The sequence below is a fragment of the Triticum aestivum genome, chromosome 7B (genome assembly GCF_018294505.1).
Source record: "Triticum aestivum cultivar Chinese Spring chromosome 7B, IWGSC CS RefSeq v2.1, whole genome shotgun sequence".
NCBI classification, from domain to species: Eukaryota; Viridiplantae; Streptophyta; class Magnoliopsida; order Poales; family Poaceae; genus Triticum; species Triticum aestivum.
Window position 1 is genome coordinate 66873848 of NC_057813.1, and position 14575 is coordinate 66888422.

Genomic DNA, 14575 nt, shown 5'->3' on the forward strand with positions numbered 1-14575 from the left:
TCCAGGTTCCGCTATTGCTTATTGACCAGAAACGTGTCTCGGTCATGTCTACATAGTTGTCGAACCCATAGGGTCCGCACGCTTAAGGTTTTGATGACAGTTATATTATGAGTTTATGAGTTTTGATGTACCGAAGGAGTTCAGATTCCCGGATGGGATCGGGGACATGATGAGGAGTCTCAAAATGGTCGAGACGTAAAGATCGATATATTGGACGACTATATTCGGACATCGGAAAGGTTCCGAGTGGTTTGGGTATTTTTTGTAGTACCGGGGAGTTACGGGAATACGGGGAAGAAGTATATGGGCCTTATTGGGCTTTAGGGGGGAGAGAGAGGCAGGTCGCGCGCCCCCCAATGACTAGTCCGCATTGGACTAGGGGGAGGGGCGGCGCCCCCTCCTTCCTTCTCTTCCCTCTTCCCCTTCCTTGTCTCCTACTCCTACTACATGGAAGGGGAGGAATCCTACTCCCGGTGGGAGTAGGACTCCTCCAGGGCGCGCCATAGGGGCCGGCCCTCTCCCCCTCCTCCACTCCTTTATATACGGGGGCAGGGGGGCACCTCTAGACACAATAACAATTGATATCTTGATCTTTTAGCCGTGTGCGGTGCCCCCCTCCACCATAGTCCTCCTCGACAATATTGTAGCGGTGCTTAGGTGAAGCCCTGCGATGGTAGAACATCAAGATCGTCACCACGCCGTCGTGCTGACGGAACTCTCCCTCGACACTCGGCTGGTCGGAGTACGAGGGACGTCATCGAGCTGAAGGTGTGCTAGAACTCGGAGGTGCCGTAGTTTCGGTGCTTGATCAGTCGGGCCGTGAAGACGTACGACTACATCAACCGCGTTGTTCTAACGCTTCCGCTTTCGGTCTACGAGGGTACGTGGACACACTCTCCCCTCTCGTTGCTATGCATCACCATGATCTTGCGTGTGCCTAGGAATTTTTTTGAAATTACTACGTTCCCCAACAGAACTATGATATTTTGGATGTGGCGAAGTATGTTTATCCGTTTGCAGTTGATCTTGTGTTTCTTTGCAGCTCAATTTTGTTGTCGACCGTGTGATCACGTAGGATAAATCAATGTGTACATGTGTAGTATGGATATAAGACGCTGGATATGAGATACACGGATGCAGGATGACAAATATGAGGGGTGCCCGGTCAGTGCCCGCGGACACGCCGTCCGCAGGCGTTTGAGGGACCGGATTTGCCAGGTCCGGCTGTAGATGCTCTTAGTAGTTGAAACTTGTTGAATTATGTCAAAATGTATTCAAAAGTGTGTTTGTTTCAAAGCCCTCGTCACAAGAAACACGAATATGTAAACGGAATATAAATTGGACTTTCGATTCAAAACATATAATAGATTCAAATTTACAAGTCAAAAGGAAAAGCATGGGAGGTAGGGGGTGGGTGGGGCATGCACTCACTACCAAAAGCTGTACTACCAAAGGTTATCAAAGGTTGCATGCATGTAGTAATTAAGGTTTAATCACAGAACCACTTTTCCACTCTCGCGCAATCATGCGACTGTATGCACGCGTGTCCCTGCCCCTACGTACCACAAACCGTCGTCCTCGCATGGCCATGCTTTTCTGATAATTCGAAAGGGGCCAGAGGTCTCCAAATTAGAGGGGAACATCATGTCTTAGTCAACCATGCCTTGCAACAAGTTTCATGGGACAGGGATCCGGTGACTGGCCTCTGGTCAGTCACGCGTAACTGGCGCGCAGCCCATCGTTGGATGGGGGGGGGGGGTTCAAATTGAAATCCGCAGCAGAAAACGGCGTAGGTGGTATTGTAGCGTAAAACACTGTGGGAGGGGACATTATAGACAAAACACTGTAGATATGTACTGTTCACGCGGACTGTTCCGTCGATTCTAGATCGGACTGTGTGGAGAGGGGGGCCAGTCACCGTACTGTTCACCGGTGACTTGTGACTAGCAAGTCATTTGATCTCATTCACGTTTCATGAGAAGCCTGAAAACCACCTCGTCAACTCTCTATCCCGCACCCCGCACACGAATCCGCAAGCCCTTTACCTCGTTTGCGGCGGCAACAGCGCAGCCAGCCGCATCGGCCCTTTCTCCGGCGCGGTCGCCAGGACATTGCGGTCCGCTTGGTGCTGCGCCCGACCCTGAATTACGTAAAAAAAACATTGTAGTACCATGAGACTATCTTTGGTTTGCAGAGATCTTGGATGTTTGGAATGAATGTCTCATGGATATAACTCACGGTATCTTGGCGATGCATCAGGAGCAAATGCGAGTAGTAGACACTGAATTGTTTCTTATTTTATGTATCACAGGGGAGCAAAGCAATTTTTGACTCATTGAATGTAGAATCTGCAAGGATACGATACAACTTAATTCGTGAGTTGTTGATTAGATAAACGGTTCAATGTCCTTCTATGTTGATAGAGATAATACTTGCAAATTCAATAACAATTTGAGTGTTTGCCTTGCTTGAGTCGTGATCTAGATACACTGCTAGAAACCAGTGATTTTTCATTTAAAAAAAAGAAACCGGTGATTTTATTATGTTCTTTACACCACGTGATTGCACAGTTGCTTTAACCCAAATCATTGTACTAACTAGACCTGAGCCATTGGTGGTTGAGCTAGCAGCAGATTAAGCCTGAGGCTGAGCTAGCTCGAGCCATAGCTGCCCTAGGCCTGTCTCCGCCGCGGGTCACCACATCCACACGAGAAGTGCGAGGTTGCCAAGTCATGCTAACGTGCGTATGACCGTGTTGGTGAAAAAGCCATCGGTGAACACAAAACAACAGGACCATCGATCGAAGCAACTAAGCAACGCGTCACTCTCGATTCCCGTCCATGATGTTCGGTGGACACGCTGGCTTGTTTGCCAGCGTGGCGTTCCTTAATATTGGGACTGAACGCTACGTTGACAAACACGCCAGTGTGCTGAGACTGGTGTTCATCATTGGTGGTTGCATTGGTGATGGCCGTGTGGTGCTCAGAATATTCTTGATGCCCCTCATCCCTAGCTAGCTGTACATGCGTGTAGCTGATCGAGCAGCACAAGGTCGTTCATGCATCTCATTCCTAGCTCGATGTGTATGTACTGTTGTGTAGGAGGAAGATTTGGTGACATTATATAGCGTAGAGTTGAAAGTGGTAGGTGAGATGCCATATGGAATGTAACTCACGCATAAAAGCTACTCGTCACATGAGGCATTGCAGTACTATTATGCTCACATGCGTGAAGAATAGATGCATGGGTTAATTGCTTTATTGGATCAAAAACTCAATATTACGAACTTAATTGGTTGGATTTGGAAATCCTGGCCCATTCACTTAAAGAAACTAGCAAGCTGGTATTTGCACTGCACACTTTCTGTAATGACGCCAAATTACTTAATCACCTTTAAGTGTAAGAGCAGAAGTACAATAAGAATAATTCGTTATAAATTTAGAATGCAATACGGCAAGCAACCTAATCCGAACCCACTTAATAAATGTATATCTATAATTATTGACTCCATGAGAAAATGTCTATAATGGTTTGTGAAACTAGTATAATTGAATTTCACATTAAAATATTCCATAATATAAAATCTTAAATTTTACTAACATTTACATATCGAAAGTGGCAACCTAATAAACCATCTATTTGCAAACATAGGAAGTCATGCATATATCTTACAGTACAACCGTTGATACGGTTATAGGATTTGAGATTACATCTTTAATTTGTATAATACTTGGACACTAAAAAAATATTGGTTCATGTATATATCCGATGGTATCATGCGGCAACTCGAGAAAAAATAGTATAAAAGGTTATTGAAGTATATTGATTGTGTGTTAAGAGTAAATGTAATTATTGACTAAAATGCAGAATGTGCAAGAGCCCAACTTAACCCACAAACAGCCAAATAAGAAATAGATAAATGCCTCATATCGTAATTTTCTATATATTGGTACAAATTTTTGATAGAGAATTTGTAGTCACGTCAAGGCGACACCCAGCCACATAACAACATGCATAGAGCCCACAAACATTACTTATTAGAAAAGTATGATGAAAATAACAATCAAAAGAAAAGAAAAAGGACAAACCACATAAAGGTGATGAAGGAGCGATTCGAAGACTACACCACCATTCATGGTGAGTAAACACCTTTCGTTCCACCTAGATACATGCTACTATAAACAACTCCTTGTGCGCTTATCGATGAATCAAGGATCAAATACTGTGCCAATACGTATATAAGTATATAACTTCCAGGGGGGAGAAGTTTTCCTTTTATCAAAGGTCACATCATTCTTCATAGTAAGTATAACCCACACAATGATGCCACCATGCTTGGACTGGAGTTCTAAGGTTCATATCATTTCCCAACCAGTTAGCAAACATATTGGTAACACTCCATTACGAACACAAATTAGAAGCAACATGAATAACCCATCATGCAACCTAAGCAATTGATATTGAAAAAAGAGATGCTTGATTTTTCCATGTTTACGACAAAACAAAACCATTTACTATCATGACAATTCTGCTTAGAAAGATCATACCTTGTTAGAAATCACCTCTTTTATGGAATACCAAAGTAAATGTTTAACTTGTAGTGGTATCTATACTTTCCGTATTATTTTATTATTAATTGGTGCTAGCAAGATGCATGGAGTAAAATTTTAGAGGGATTGCCACATGTTCACTGAAAAAACAAATTACAATGTGTACTCACGTGGTCACTTCAAGAGATAAACACGGGGGCATTTCTTTCAGAGATTAGGACAAAAAGGCTCCAGAAAAAGGAAAAAACACAAGTCGATCTTTGGAGTTTCCTGTCCTAAACCTAACCATTATGAATTTGTGACGCTAGGTATATAACATCACACGTTGGGTATTATGTGACATTTTTTACCACTGCCACGAGGGGTTTTGTCACATTATCCCAATTTTCTTGTAGTGATTGTCCATCGTTTGTTGTTGTCAGCGTGGTGCCGCCGAACAAATGGATGAACAACCACCACACCAAGATCTATAAGGGCTCCAGATCTTGGTCCTACTTGTCTTATTTATAAAGTGGGCCCTCGACGGGTATTAGGTATGGGGAATATGATATCGTCCCCATCCCTTGGGGGAATACATTAGCTTGGTAAATATCCCATGGGGAAAGTTTTCTGCTATCCCCACCCCCTAATGGATGAAATCCCCATGGGTTTTGACGGGTATGGGGACCCATTGCCTTCCCTACTCATTGCCAGAGGAATAAGATGCAGGTGCATGATTTAAGCTGGACTACATCCCATTCAACGTCTCACAACGAGGAATAACCTGAGCCACACCAATAACACCGAAGCCCCACAAGGTTGCCCTTTGACCAGTAGAAAAATGGTCAAGGGGTGAGGCCGACTATCGACCACTAAGGATCATTTTGGTTTGTGACCTGGCCCTTATATCTGGAAGTGCAACACTGCCTAACGTAGAAGTTTGTCGTTGGGATTTTGTGCCTGACCAGGCTAGTGTGGCGTTGAACTATTTGGTTTGGTTCCTGTCCTAGTAAAGCGTCAATGTTCCATCAGTACACTTGGTGGACCAATTATTTAATATTTTTTTAGGGTACCAATTGTTTAATAGAACATCTCATCTAGGTTGCTTTAGCCCGTGGCCACACGCCTAGGCGTCCGAATCCGGCCGCCTGGCCCGGGCTAATTACAATGCCTGGAGGCCAACCTAGGATAATTGCAAGGCAATGAGTCCAGGCCTGGCAAGCTCACTTTTCCACAGACAAACAACCAAACAACCATCGGAAAAACCTAAGGACAATTCCGGACCATGCAAGAGATGACCAGGATGCAAACCAAACATGACCTAAATCCCCAATCTTTCTGAGGAAAGGTCATATGTGGCCACCGTAGCTCCTCTACGGGCCCTCCTACTGATGTGCACCTCGACGCGTTTGGTTCGACCAAAAATGCGCGGCTTTCGATTAGGGCATCTTCAATGGTCGTAAGATAATTGTTGATAGACTTTGCCACATAGGATTTTTAATGATGTCATACAATAAATAAGGAAAGAGAGGAAGATTCTATGTACATGAACCAACACCCCTTGCACAAGCTTCAATGTAGAATGAGAAAGCACATTATTTATTATCTCACATTCTATGGGCAAACTAGATACAACCCATTGAAGATGTTGTATGTTAAGGTGTTGGTTGATGATATGACATATTCTACCAACAAGCTAACATACAAACTGTTGGAGATGCCCTTACAGCGATATGCAAAACCATAGCTAGCGTTTGTTTCGCTGCCAAAGTTTTCCACAACAGCGCTTTCCGATACAGCATTTCAGAAAATGGAAACCGCCCGATACAGAGGTGATTAGAAAATCAGGACTCTGGTCGCACCAACCAAACAAACAACATATTGTGAAAAATTAATCGAAAGCAGCGGCTCTTGTTACGGCAAACCAAATACGTTACCTGGGCCGAACCAAACGCGTCAGAACTGTAATCGTAGACCGACAAAGCGGGAGCCTCTCCCCTTCCACTTCTTTCCTTCATCTAGCATGTTGGTTCAAGAAGAACAAGAAGAGCCACACACTCGTCTCCAGATCTGAGTCAGCATCGAGCTTATTTATGGAAGTGCCAATGGTACACCCGCCTCCAACCACTAGAGCACCAAAAATAGAAAGATGGTGATTGCTATGAACCAATGGCGTCTCGATTCCTCCAACGATGCCCTCCCTGCCGACATCTCGTCATATGCCATAAGGCACAACTTAAACTACACCTCCTAGATGTGGGAGAATTTGAACTCCTCTCCTGAGCCATCTCCAGCCGGGAACATTGCCGGCAGAGGTAGGGGATCGGTCCGGCATATTGTGTCCAACTCGATATGAGGTTGTGGGAAGACAAAGAAGAAAAACATAAGAACATGTTGATCTTATTCACTCTATTGGGATACTAACTTGTGTTCATATTTGAACCAAATGACATGCATCATCTATGGCCTATTTGATTCACATGATTTTAATAACAAAAAGTATCTGAAAAACCATAGGCATATGGTAGAATTGCACACTGTTCAAGAATTCACCCGATTAATCAGTTAATAGGCCAGTTAATCGCTACTCGCTACTCACAGCATGGACGAATCGAATAGCACATATTCATCGCGTTAACTTGTCAGGCCGATTAATTGGTCAGTTAAACCGACTAATCAGTTGTCAAGCCGATTAATCCATGCTGACCCATTAACAAGTGGGCAAACAAAGCCCAATATTGGCCCGTAAACCCTTCCAGCCCCATCCCGCTCCTTAATAGGTAGGAGTAATAAATTTACCTCCTCTCTATGCTTTTCATCTGTGTACGTCAGCATGTTTTTGTATACTACATAGCTGGGAGCATGAGAGTATGATATAGTACATTAAAAATATCTAGATATATGTTGCTAAGTTCCTATTCAATCTACCGATTAATGGTCGGCCGATTAATCCAGTTAATAGGTTGATTCACCGATTAATCGTTACTCCTAAATCGACCGAGCAGCTACCAGTTAACGATTTCTTGAACATTGGGATTGCATGTGTAAAATAGAGGATTGTGAAACCACATAAATCTGCAAAATTATGTGTTTCATTGACGGGAATTGGGAAGACACAACCATAATGAAAATCCATTGTTAAACTGAAGTTTAAACATATCTAAACGTATGATGAAGTTATAATGTGCTAACTATGACCGTTGTCATGTTTATTGTGCATAGGAATGTAAAAAGGAGATTTGATTCAATTGTATTTTCTTGTATGAAAGCCAACTCAAAATTTGTTTTCTCCTTTTTCCTATAGTCTATTCGTCTAAAAAAATGGATGAACAATGTCACATCATGTACAACCAGACCCCTCAAACTGCCCTTGTATGTCTAGGAAGACAACTCGGACAGGATCCGAACATGAGAGAGAAGAAAAAACGTCACCCCTCCTACCCCCTCCCCCCACAAATAAAACGTCCTCATATGTTCGGATTGTCCACGAACCCTCAAACTCAACCCATATATGTGAAGAATATCCGTGTCGGATCGTGGATCACTTTGTCTCTTTCTTTCTTTATTATTTTTTGTTTCTCTCTCCAACTTGATGATTATATGCATTTAACCGGACAATTTGCCTTCATGCACGGATAAATGGGGTTCAAAACGAACAAGCTCAGACGTTGTCCCATGGATATATAAGGGGCAAGATTTGCCCATTATGATTGTAGATGTTCTCACCACATGAAAAGTTCCTAATCGCGAAGTGAGCCTAGATTAGATGTTTAGGTCCTTTGTGGTGGAACTAGCCCATCAGGGTTTAAATCCTAGACTTGGCAGTGGTGCTCGCATTTTCATTGGGAAGAGGCATCTCGTCGACTACGGAGACGCCTTTGATGACTTCGTCAACCTCAAAATAATTTCAGTGGGAGGACGTGTGTGTGCGTGCGTTCATAGGACGTGAGAATATGTGCGCATGTATGAGCGTGTATGTGTTCATTTTTTCTTAATCATGTACTTTTCTATGTTTTCCCTATGATTCCAAGAGCTCATTCTCGAACAAAAGTATACAATTTGCGTCATCAGTTCATCACATCAAATCATACCGAGAGTTCTCATAAAAAAACAAATCATACCCAGCGGCCCAGTCAATCACATCTCACGGATCGCCCCCCTCCATGATCCATGTGCTTACCCGCAAACCCGATCACAGCCGTCCATCTCGTACCGATCCAACGGTCCATACCTCATGTCGCCACTCCCCACGCCGCGCGCCTTCTCGCCCCAAAAATTCCCTCTCCCCCGCCCACCGTCTCCCCCCCATTTAACCCCGCCGCCTCCTCTGCTCATCTCATCGCTCCACCCGGACCCAAATCCAACAACGCCGGCGAAGCATCCAGGCCCAGACCCCGCCGCTCCGATGGCCCGCACGAAGCAGACGGCGCGCAAGTCCACCGGCGGCAAGGCGCCGCGGAAGCAGCTGGCGACCAAGGCGGCGCGCAAGTCGGCCCCGGCCACCGGCGGCGTGAAGAAGCCGCACCGCTTCCGCCCGGGCACCGTCGCGCTGCGGGAGATCCGCAAGTACCAGAAGAGCACGGATCTGCTCATCCGCAAGCTCCCCTTCCAGCGCCTGGTGAGGGAGATCGCGCAGGACTTCAAGACGGACCTCCGCTTCCAGAGCTCCGCCGTGTCCGCGCTGCAGGAGGCCGCCGAGGCGTACCTCGTCGGGCTCTTCGAGGACACCAACCTCTGCGCCATCCACGCCAAGCGCGTCACCATCATGCCCAAGGACATCCAGCTCGCCCGCCGCATCCGCGGGGAGCGCGCCTAGGTTTTGGGTCGCCGCCGGTGACACTGGGTGGTTGCTGTTCCTGTCTGGTGATCCTGATCCGGATGTGTGCTGGGTGCTTCTGTTTGTTCGTGTTGATATGATGTGTGTCCTCTTGTCTGTCCCGATGCTGGAATGAAATGGCAATGCAAAGTTCAGTTATCATCTGGTGCCTCTGTTTGCTGCTTGATTGCTTTGTGATTTTTCAGTGGTGTAGTTGTAAAATGAAGCACGGTTATGCAGTTGTAAAATGAAGTTCAGTTATCATCTGGATTTTGTGGTTTTGCCTGTGTGCCCTGTTATTTTTGGTTGCTGGCTCTGTGGTTCAGTGTTTCTGTACCTTTTTCCCCATGTCTGTACAGTGATTTGATGAACGCATATGGGCTTTTGGCTCTGCTCGAAGTGATTCTGAATTTTGTTTGGGTAAAGCTAGCTAGCTGAAGGTGAAGAAGCGACATATTTTGAATTCTGTTCTCTGTACATTTCGTCGTACTGCATTCAGTTTTAGGATAATCATCACACCACTGACTCAATATCTACCTAACTTTTGGTGCTTGCAGTGCAATTGATATGCCAATTGTGTTGTGTTATCTTCCATATGCAAATGAAGACACCATACTGTCAGGTTTCTTTCAAGCTCAGGTGGTGTGGTATCTGCTCGTGTGAAGCATCTGAAATTCATAATTCGTTAATGAAGACATCTGTGTGCGGCTGCAGAGAGTGGTATTCTAGCAGGTAATTTAGGACACCTTGCAAGCAGCAAGTACTTCCTCCGTAAAGAAATATAAGAGTCTTTAGTGATCTAAACGCGGAGTACTAGACAATTTGCAAGACCAACTGACAGTTTCCATCTTCTACCTAAGAGAAGCAAATAACAGGAGCTTCCAGGCAGGAAGAGAAGGAGATGAAAGTGGGATTCCTGCTCTGTTGAAACCATTGCTGGGAAAATGCGGCACCGAGCAGGGGAATATTTCCTCGGATTTGACAAAGGTGAAGGCCACTTCTCTCTGATACATATGAGCTTTGCCTTTTATACTGACTGCTGCGTGACAAGCACTACTTTGCACTAGCAGTTCTATAGAGATATATGGTACGCTTAATTTTTTCTTCAAGATATTAGGTGGACAATCAGCTCTCTTTCAGTTTAGACATTGTGGGAGTTTTCAGAAATGATTGCTTGTTCATAACTTTACTACCTTTTTTTTTGCGAGAAAACTTTACTAGCTCTGCATTGATATGGGCCCTGGGTATGGTATCTGCAGAATGCTTTAGTAAAATTACTTATTTCCAAAGAAAACATGCCATGTCTATAGAACATGCAGTATGCAAGCTAAATTAGTCACTGTCGGAGCTCGAGGAAGGGGACATAATGCCAATGGCCCTCTTCTCTTCGGGCGCAAATTTATATTTTCTCCGACAGAGATTGACATGTCTGTCATAGGGAGAAAAATGGTCAAATGATTCAAAACCGTCCAGTATACCTCTTTTATTATTTCGAAAGACCAATCTTGCCTGTGCTCGTGCTGAATCGTAAATGCTATCTCGTTTTTTTTCTTTCTGAATATTTTTGGTTGCAAAAAGGGTGTGGTCTTTGGTCAACCATATTTCCCATGGTCAATGGTCATTGATCGGATTATTTCCTGGAAACTGCGAAGCATTTGACAGCTCTGTGTGTGGTAGCCTGGTAGTTCGTGTTGACACGCCACCCGGGTTCTGCAAACACCTTGTGCTTTGGCATGTAATTCAGAGTTGACTCCGGTGTCCCTGACTCCCGGCCCTGCACTTCTCCCAGTTTTCTCCCTTGTCTGTATCATCGAGCTCGATCAAGGGCGTTCATCCACATAGTACTAGTTAGCTGCATGGCGGAGCGTCTTGCTGCTGTGCCGGAGTTGAGCACGGCCAGCTTCACGGTTCCGTCCCCGCCGCGCGGCTTGTACCGCGATTTGGTCCGGAGCGTTGTTGTCTCTGGTGGGCTGGTAAGACCGTCTCCCTACTCCCAGTCTGGCCATAGTGGGTCATCAGGAAACTCCACTGCCTCAAGTTCCTGCCTGACCAACTCCGGCATCTCCTCTCGTTCAGCCTGCGATGCCACAACTGATTTCGGAGCGAACGAGCTCACGGTGATCACTCACCGGATGTTCAGCGATGGGTACATCGAGCGCATGGTCCAAGCGTTCGAATCCGGCGGCGACCCGAGCCGTGAGCTAGAGAAGTGGCTATTCGAGCTCGACGTGGAATGGGTTCTCCAAGTACGCGAGGGCCATGGCCCACGGCGGCAGCTCCAGTTCCTTTTCCAGGTCCAGCTCCCATACAAGTCGGCATCGTGGCTCCAAGAATTGGTCGGGAGGTGGATTCTAGCTTTCATTATAATTCTTGTCAGCATAAAAAAGGTGGCCTTCACCGTCCAGGACACACCGGCTGTCGCACGGTTTGGCAAAGCGAGCATCTCGGCGATGCTTGTCTTTGTGGACGCTATCATCCCAGTTCTCAAGGAGGGCAAGTTACAGGCCATGCTAGACATGTATGCCTGCGTCTCCCCCCGTGCACCGTACTACTTTACGACCCTCGTGGGCTCACCAGAAGCACACATCATTTTCAATGAGATAGACGGCTTGTTGGAGATACGAGGGAACATGCTAAGCGAGGCCATATCCAACACAATGGAGGAGGTGAGGACACTCATGGAGGACAACGACTCGTGGGCTATTGAGCTCCCGAGAGGAGGAGGCGATGTTCACCGGAATACCCGGTGCATGGTGGATTACATCGTGTCGATGAAGAAAGCGCGCGCATCCACGCAGAACTCTGCACCGAGGCACGACCCCGTGTATCTTGATGGGCTGATAGATGACACGATGGATTATCTGAAGGATCTGCTTCTGAGAAAATCGGAACTGTTCTTGGATCCAAGCCTCAGGTACCTGTTCCTGCTCAACAATTCCTATTTCATAGCGCAAGTGGTGTCTGGGCCATCGGCTGAATGTGAAAAGTACATGGATAGCCATCTCGATGTTTCTTGGGGAAATGCGGTGTCCAGCCTATGCTGCAAACCGAAATCCATTTTTGGTACCACAGTGCTCTGCTGTTGGAAGTGGGACAACACCTCTTCAGTAGCTAAATTCCAGTCAGCGTTTCACAAAACGTACCAGGCTCAACAATTCTGGAAGGTCCCAGACCCTCAGCTCCGATGCGCGCTGCGAAAAAACATCACCAAGAGGATCGTTTCAGCTTACCGCAACTACCTGGAGGAGCATCCGGAGCAACAGAAATATGTTATTGACGGAAACAGCAGTCCAGAATGTTTGGAGGAGTTGCTGACAGAGCTATTTGAAGGATGAAAACTGCTTGAGGCATGGACGAAATCACAAAACGAATACAGAGACCGGAATTACTGTTTTTTCGTCGTATTTGGGATTTTTTAAACAGTAAAGTTATATGTTGAGTTTGATTTCTTACTTAAGTGCCAGGTACTTCAAGTGGCCAATCCGTGGGTGTGTTTTGATTTTATTTCGCGATTCAATGTCAAACACCTGTCCTATGTATCCTGATGCTGCAATGAGATGGCAATGGAAAGTTCAGTTATCATCTTTGTTTTGTTTTGAAGTTCAGTTATCATCTGATGCTATGTTTGTCCTCCAATGACTCTGTTTGCTGCTTGACTGCTTTGTGAATTTTCAATGTAGTGCGGTTCTGCAGTGGTGGGGTTGAACAATGCATGATGCAATGTTTGTGGATTTTGTGGTTTTTGCTTGTGTGCCCTGTTATTTTTGTTTGCTGGCTGTATGGTTTAGTGCACCCTTTTTCACCATGTCTGTACAGTGATTTGAGAACGCGTTTGGGCTTTTGGGTCTGTTCAAAGTGATTTTGAATTATGTTTGGGTTAGCTAGCTAGCTGAAGGTGAAGAAGCGACAGATTTTGATTTCTGCGCTCTATAAATTTGATTGGTACTGCATTGAGTTTTAGGATAATCATCACACTAGTACTCTATCCGCCTAACCTCGGGTGTGTATGGTGCAACTGAGATGTCAACTGCGTTGTGTTATCTTCCATAATCACATTTACTGAGTTGGGTTTCTTTCAATGATTTCTTACAGGTTTAACAAGTAGGAATACAATTCAAGCTCAGGTGGTGTGGTATCTGGTCGTGTGAAGTATCTGAAATTGATAATTCATCAATGAAAACATATGTGTGTGGTTGCAGAGTACTATTCTATCAGGTAAATTTAGGACACCTTGCAAACAGCAAGTACTCCCTCTGTTCCTAAATATAAGTCTTTTTACAAATTTTAATAAAAACTACATACGGATGTATATATATTTATTTGACGGAAGGTCTGAGCATGCCAAACCAGGAGGGAATTCCATTTCTCCGGTCATGCCGTTCACTGCTGGTCAGCTATTCTGACGGACTATGCGGGGCAGGCGTCTGACCCTGGCACCCCCGCCGGCATCTGCCGGGCCGACGACGTCGCCGGCGACGGAGGTCTCGTCTGGTTCAAGGTTCTCTTGCCTGGGATCGGAAATTGAGTCCTCCGACGAGGAGGATGCGCAGGCTGTCGGCGTGCAGCTAGCACTAGAAGTGCTTCGGGAGGATGCTGAAGGTGGGAAGTGGACCACGGTGGATCGCCGGAAGAAGAAAACGGAGGCGGAATTGGTCCAGGAGTTCTGGAACGATGCGGGCTTCCCGACGCCGGCGTCTCGCTTCTGGGAGCATCGGTCGCCGGTGTCGCCGAGAGAGTCTTTGATTCCTGATGGATCGGGGATCGACGACGCAGAGGGATCGGAGATCGCAGGTTCGAGGTCGCCGTCGGTGGCCCCAGGGTTTGTCGGCCGCAAGCCTGTGTTGACGCCGGCCGGTTTGAGTATGGCCCGGCCGCCGCGTATGGGGGCTTGGCGAGGACCCCTGCCGCCGCGCCGGGTGACGCCTCCACCGGTGCTGGGGCAGTTCTTGGACGCGGCCAGGCGAAGCCCCACCTCGGCAAATCGGCAGTGTACGCCGGCGACGGAAACTTCGCCGGGATCTGAGGTTGTTCGGGAGCCGGGTTCGGGGCCGAGATCACCGGGAATTCAAACTCATGTGGCCTCGGGCTTTGGGCCCATGCATGCAACGACGGAGACGGGCCAGACAGTGTTTTCCTGGGCCTTTCTGAAGTCGCGTATGCGGGCGATCTGGGCAGGTTTCCCTAATCAGCAGACCGCGATCACAGCAACTCCATCGCTCAATTCATCGTC

The 14575-nt window shown here is 46.3% G+C and overlaps 2 protein-coding genes across 3 annotated transcripts; both read left to right on the top strand.

The window, feature by feature from the left end:
• The first annotated feature begins 8851 nt into the window (after window positions 1-8851).
• LOC123157343 (histone H3.2) lies at window positions 8852-9626 on the top strand. Its single transcript, XM_044575606.1, has one exon. It carries the CDS (start codon window positions 8935-8937, stop codon window positions 9343-9345), a length of 411 nt encoding a protein of 136 aa, XP_044431541.1. The 5' UTR covers window positions 8852-8934; the 3' UTR covers window positions 9346-9626.
• Window positions 9627-11017: 1391 nt separating this feature from the next.
• LOC123162848 (exocyst complex component EXO70A1) lies at window positions 11018-12936 on the top strand. Of its 2 annotated transcripts, XM_044580600.1 has the most exons (2): window positions 11019-11318; window positions 11422-12936. In XM_044580600.1, the coding sequence occupies exon 2, from the start codon at window positions 11478-11480 to the stop codon at window positions 12678-12680; it is 1203 nt and encodes a 400-aa protein (XP_044436535.1). In that variant the 5' UTR covers window positions 11019-11318; window positions 11422-11477; the 3' UTR covers window positions 12681-12936. The 2 variants fall into 2 exon arrangements, with proteins under 2 accessions (XP_044436534.1, XP_044436535.1); XM_044580599.1 differs by having other exon boundaries at window positions 11018-12936.
• Window positions 12937-14575: the final 1639 nt, after the last annotated feature.

Excerpts from the sequence above, each read along its gene's own strand:
- LOC123157343 (XM_044575606.1), top strand. The coding sequence starts at position 8,935 with ATGGCCCGCACGAAGCAGACGGCGCGCAAGTCCACCGGCGGCAAGGCG.
- LOC123162848 (XM_044580599.1), top strand. The coding sequence starts at position 11,202 with ATGGCGGAGCGTCTTGCTGCTGTGCCGGAGTTGAGCACGGCCAGCTTC.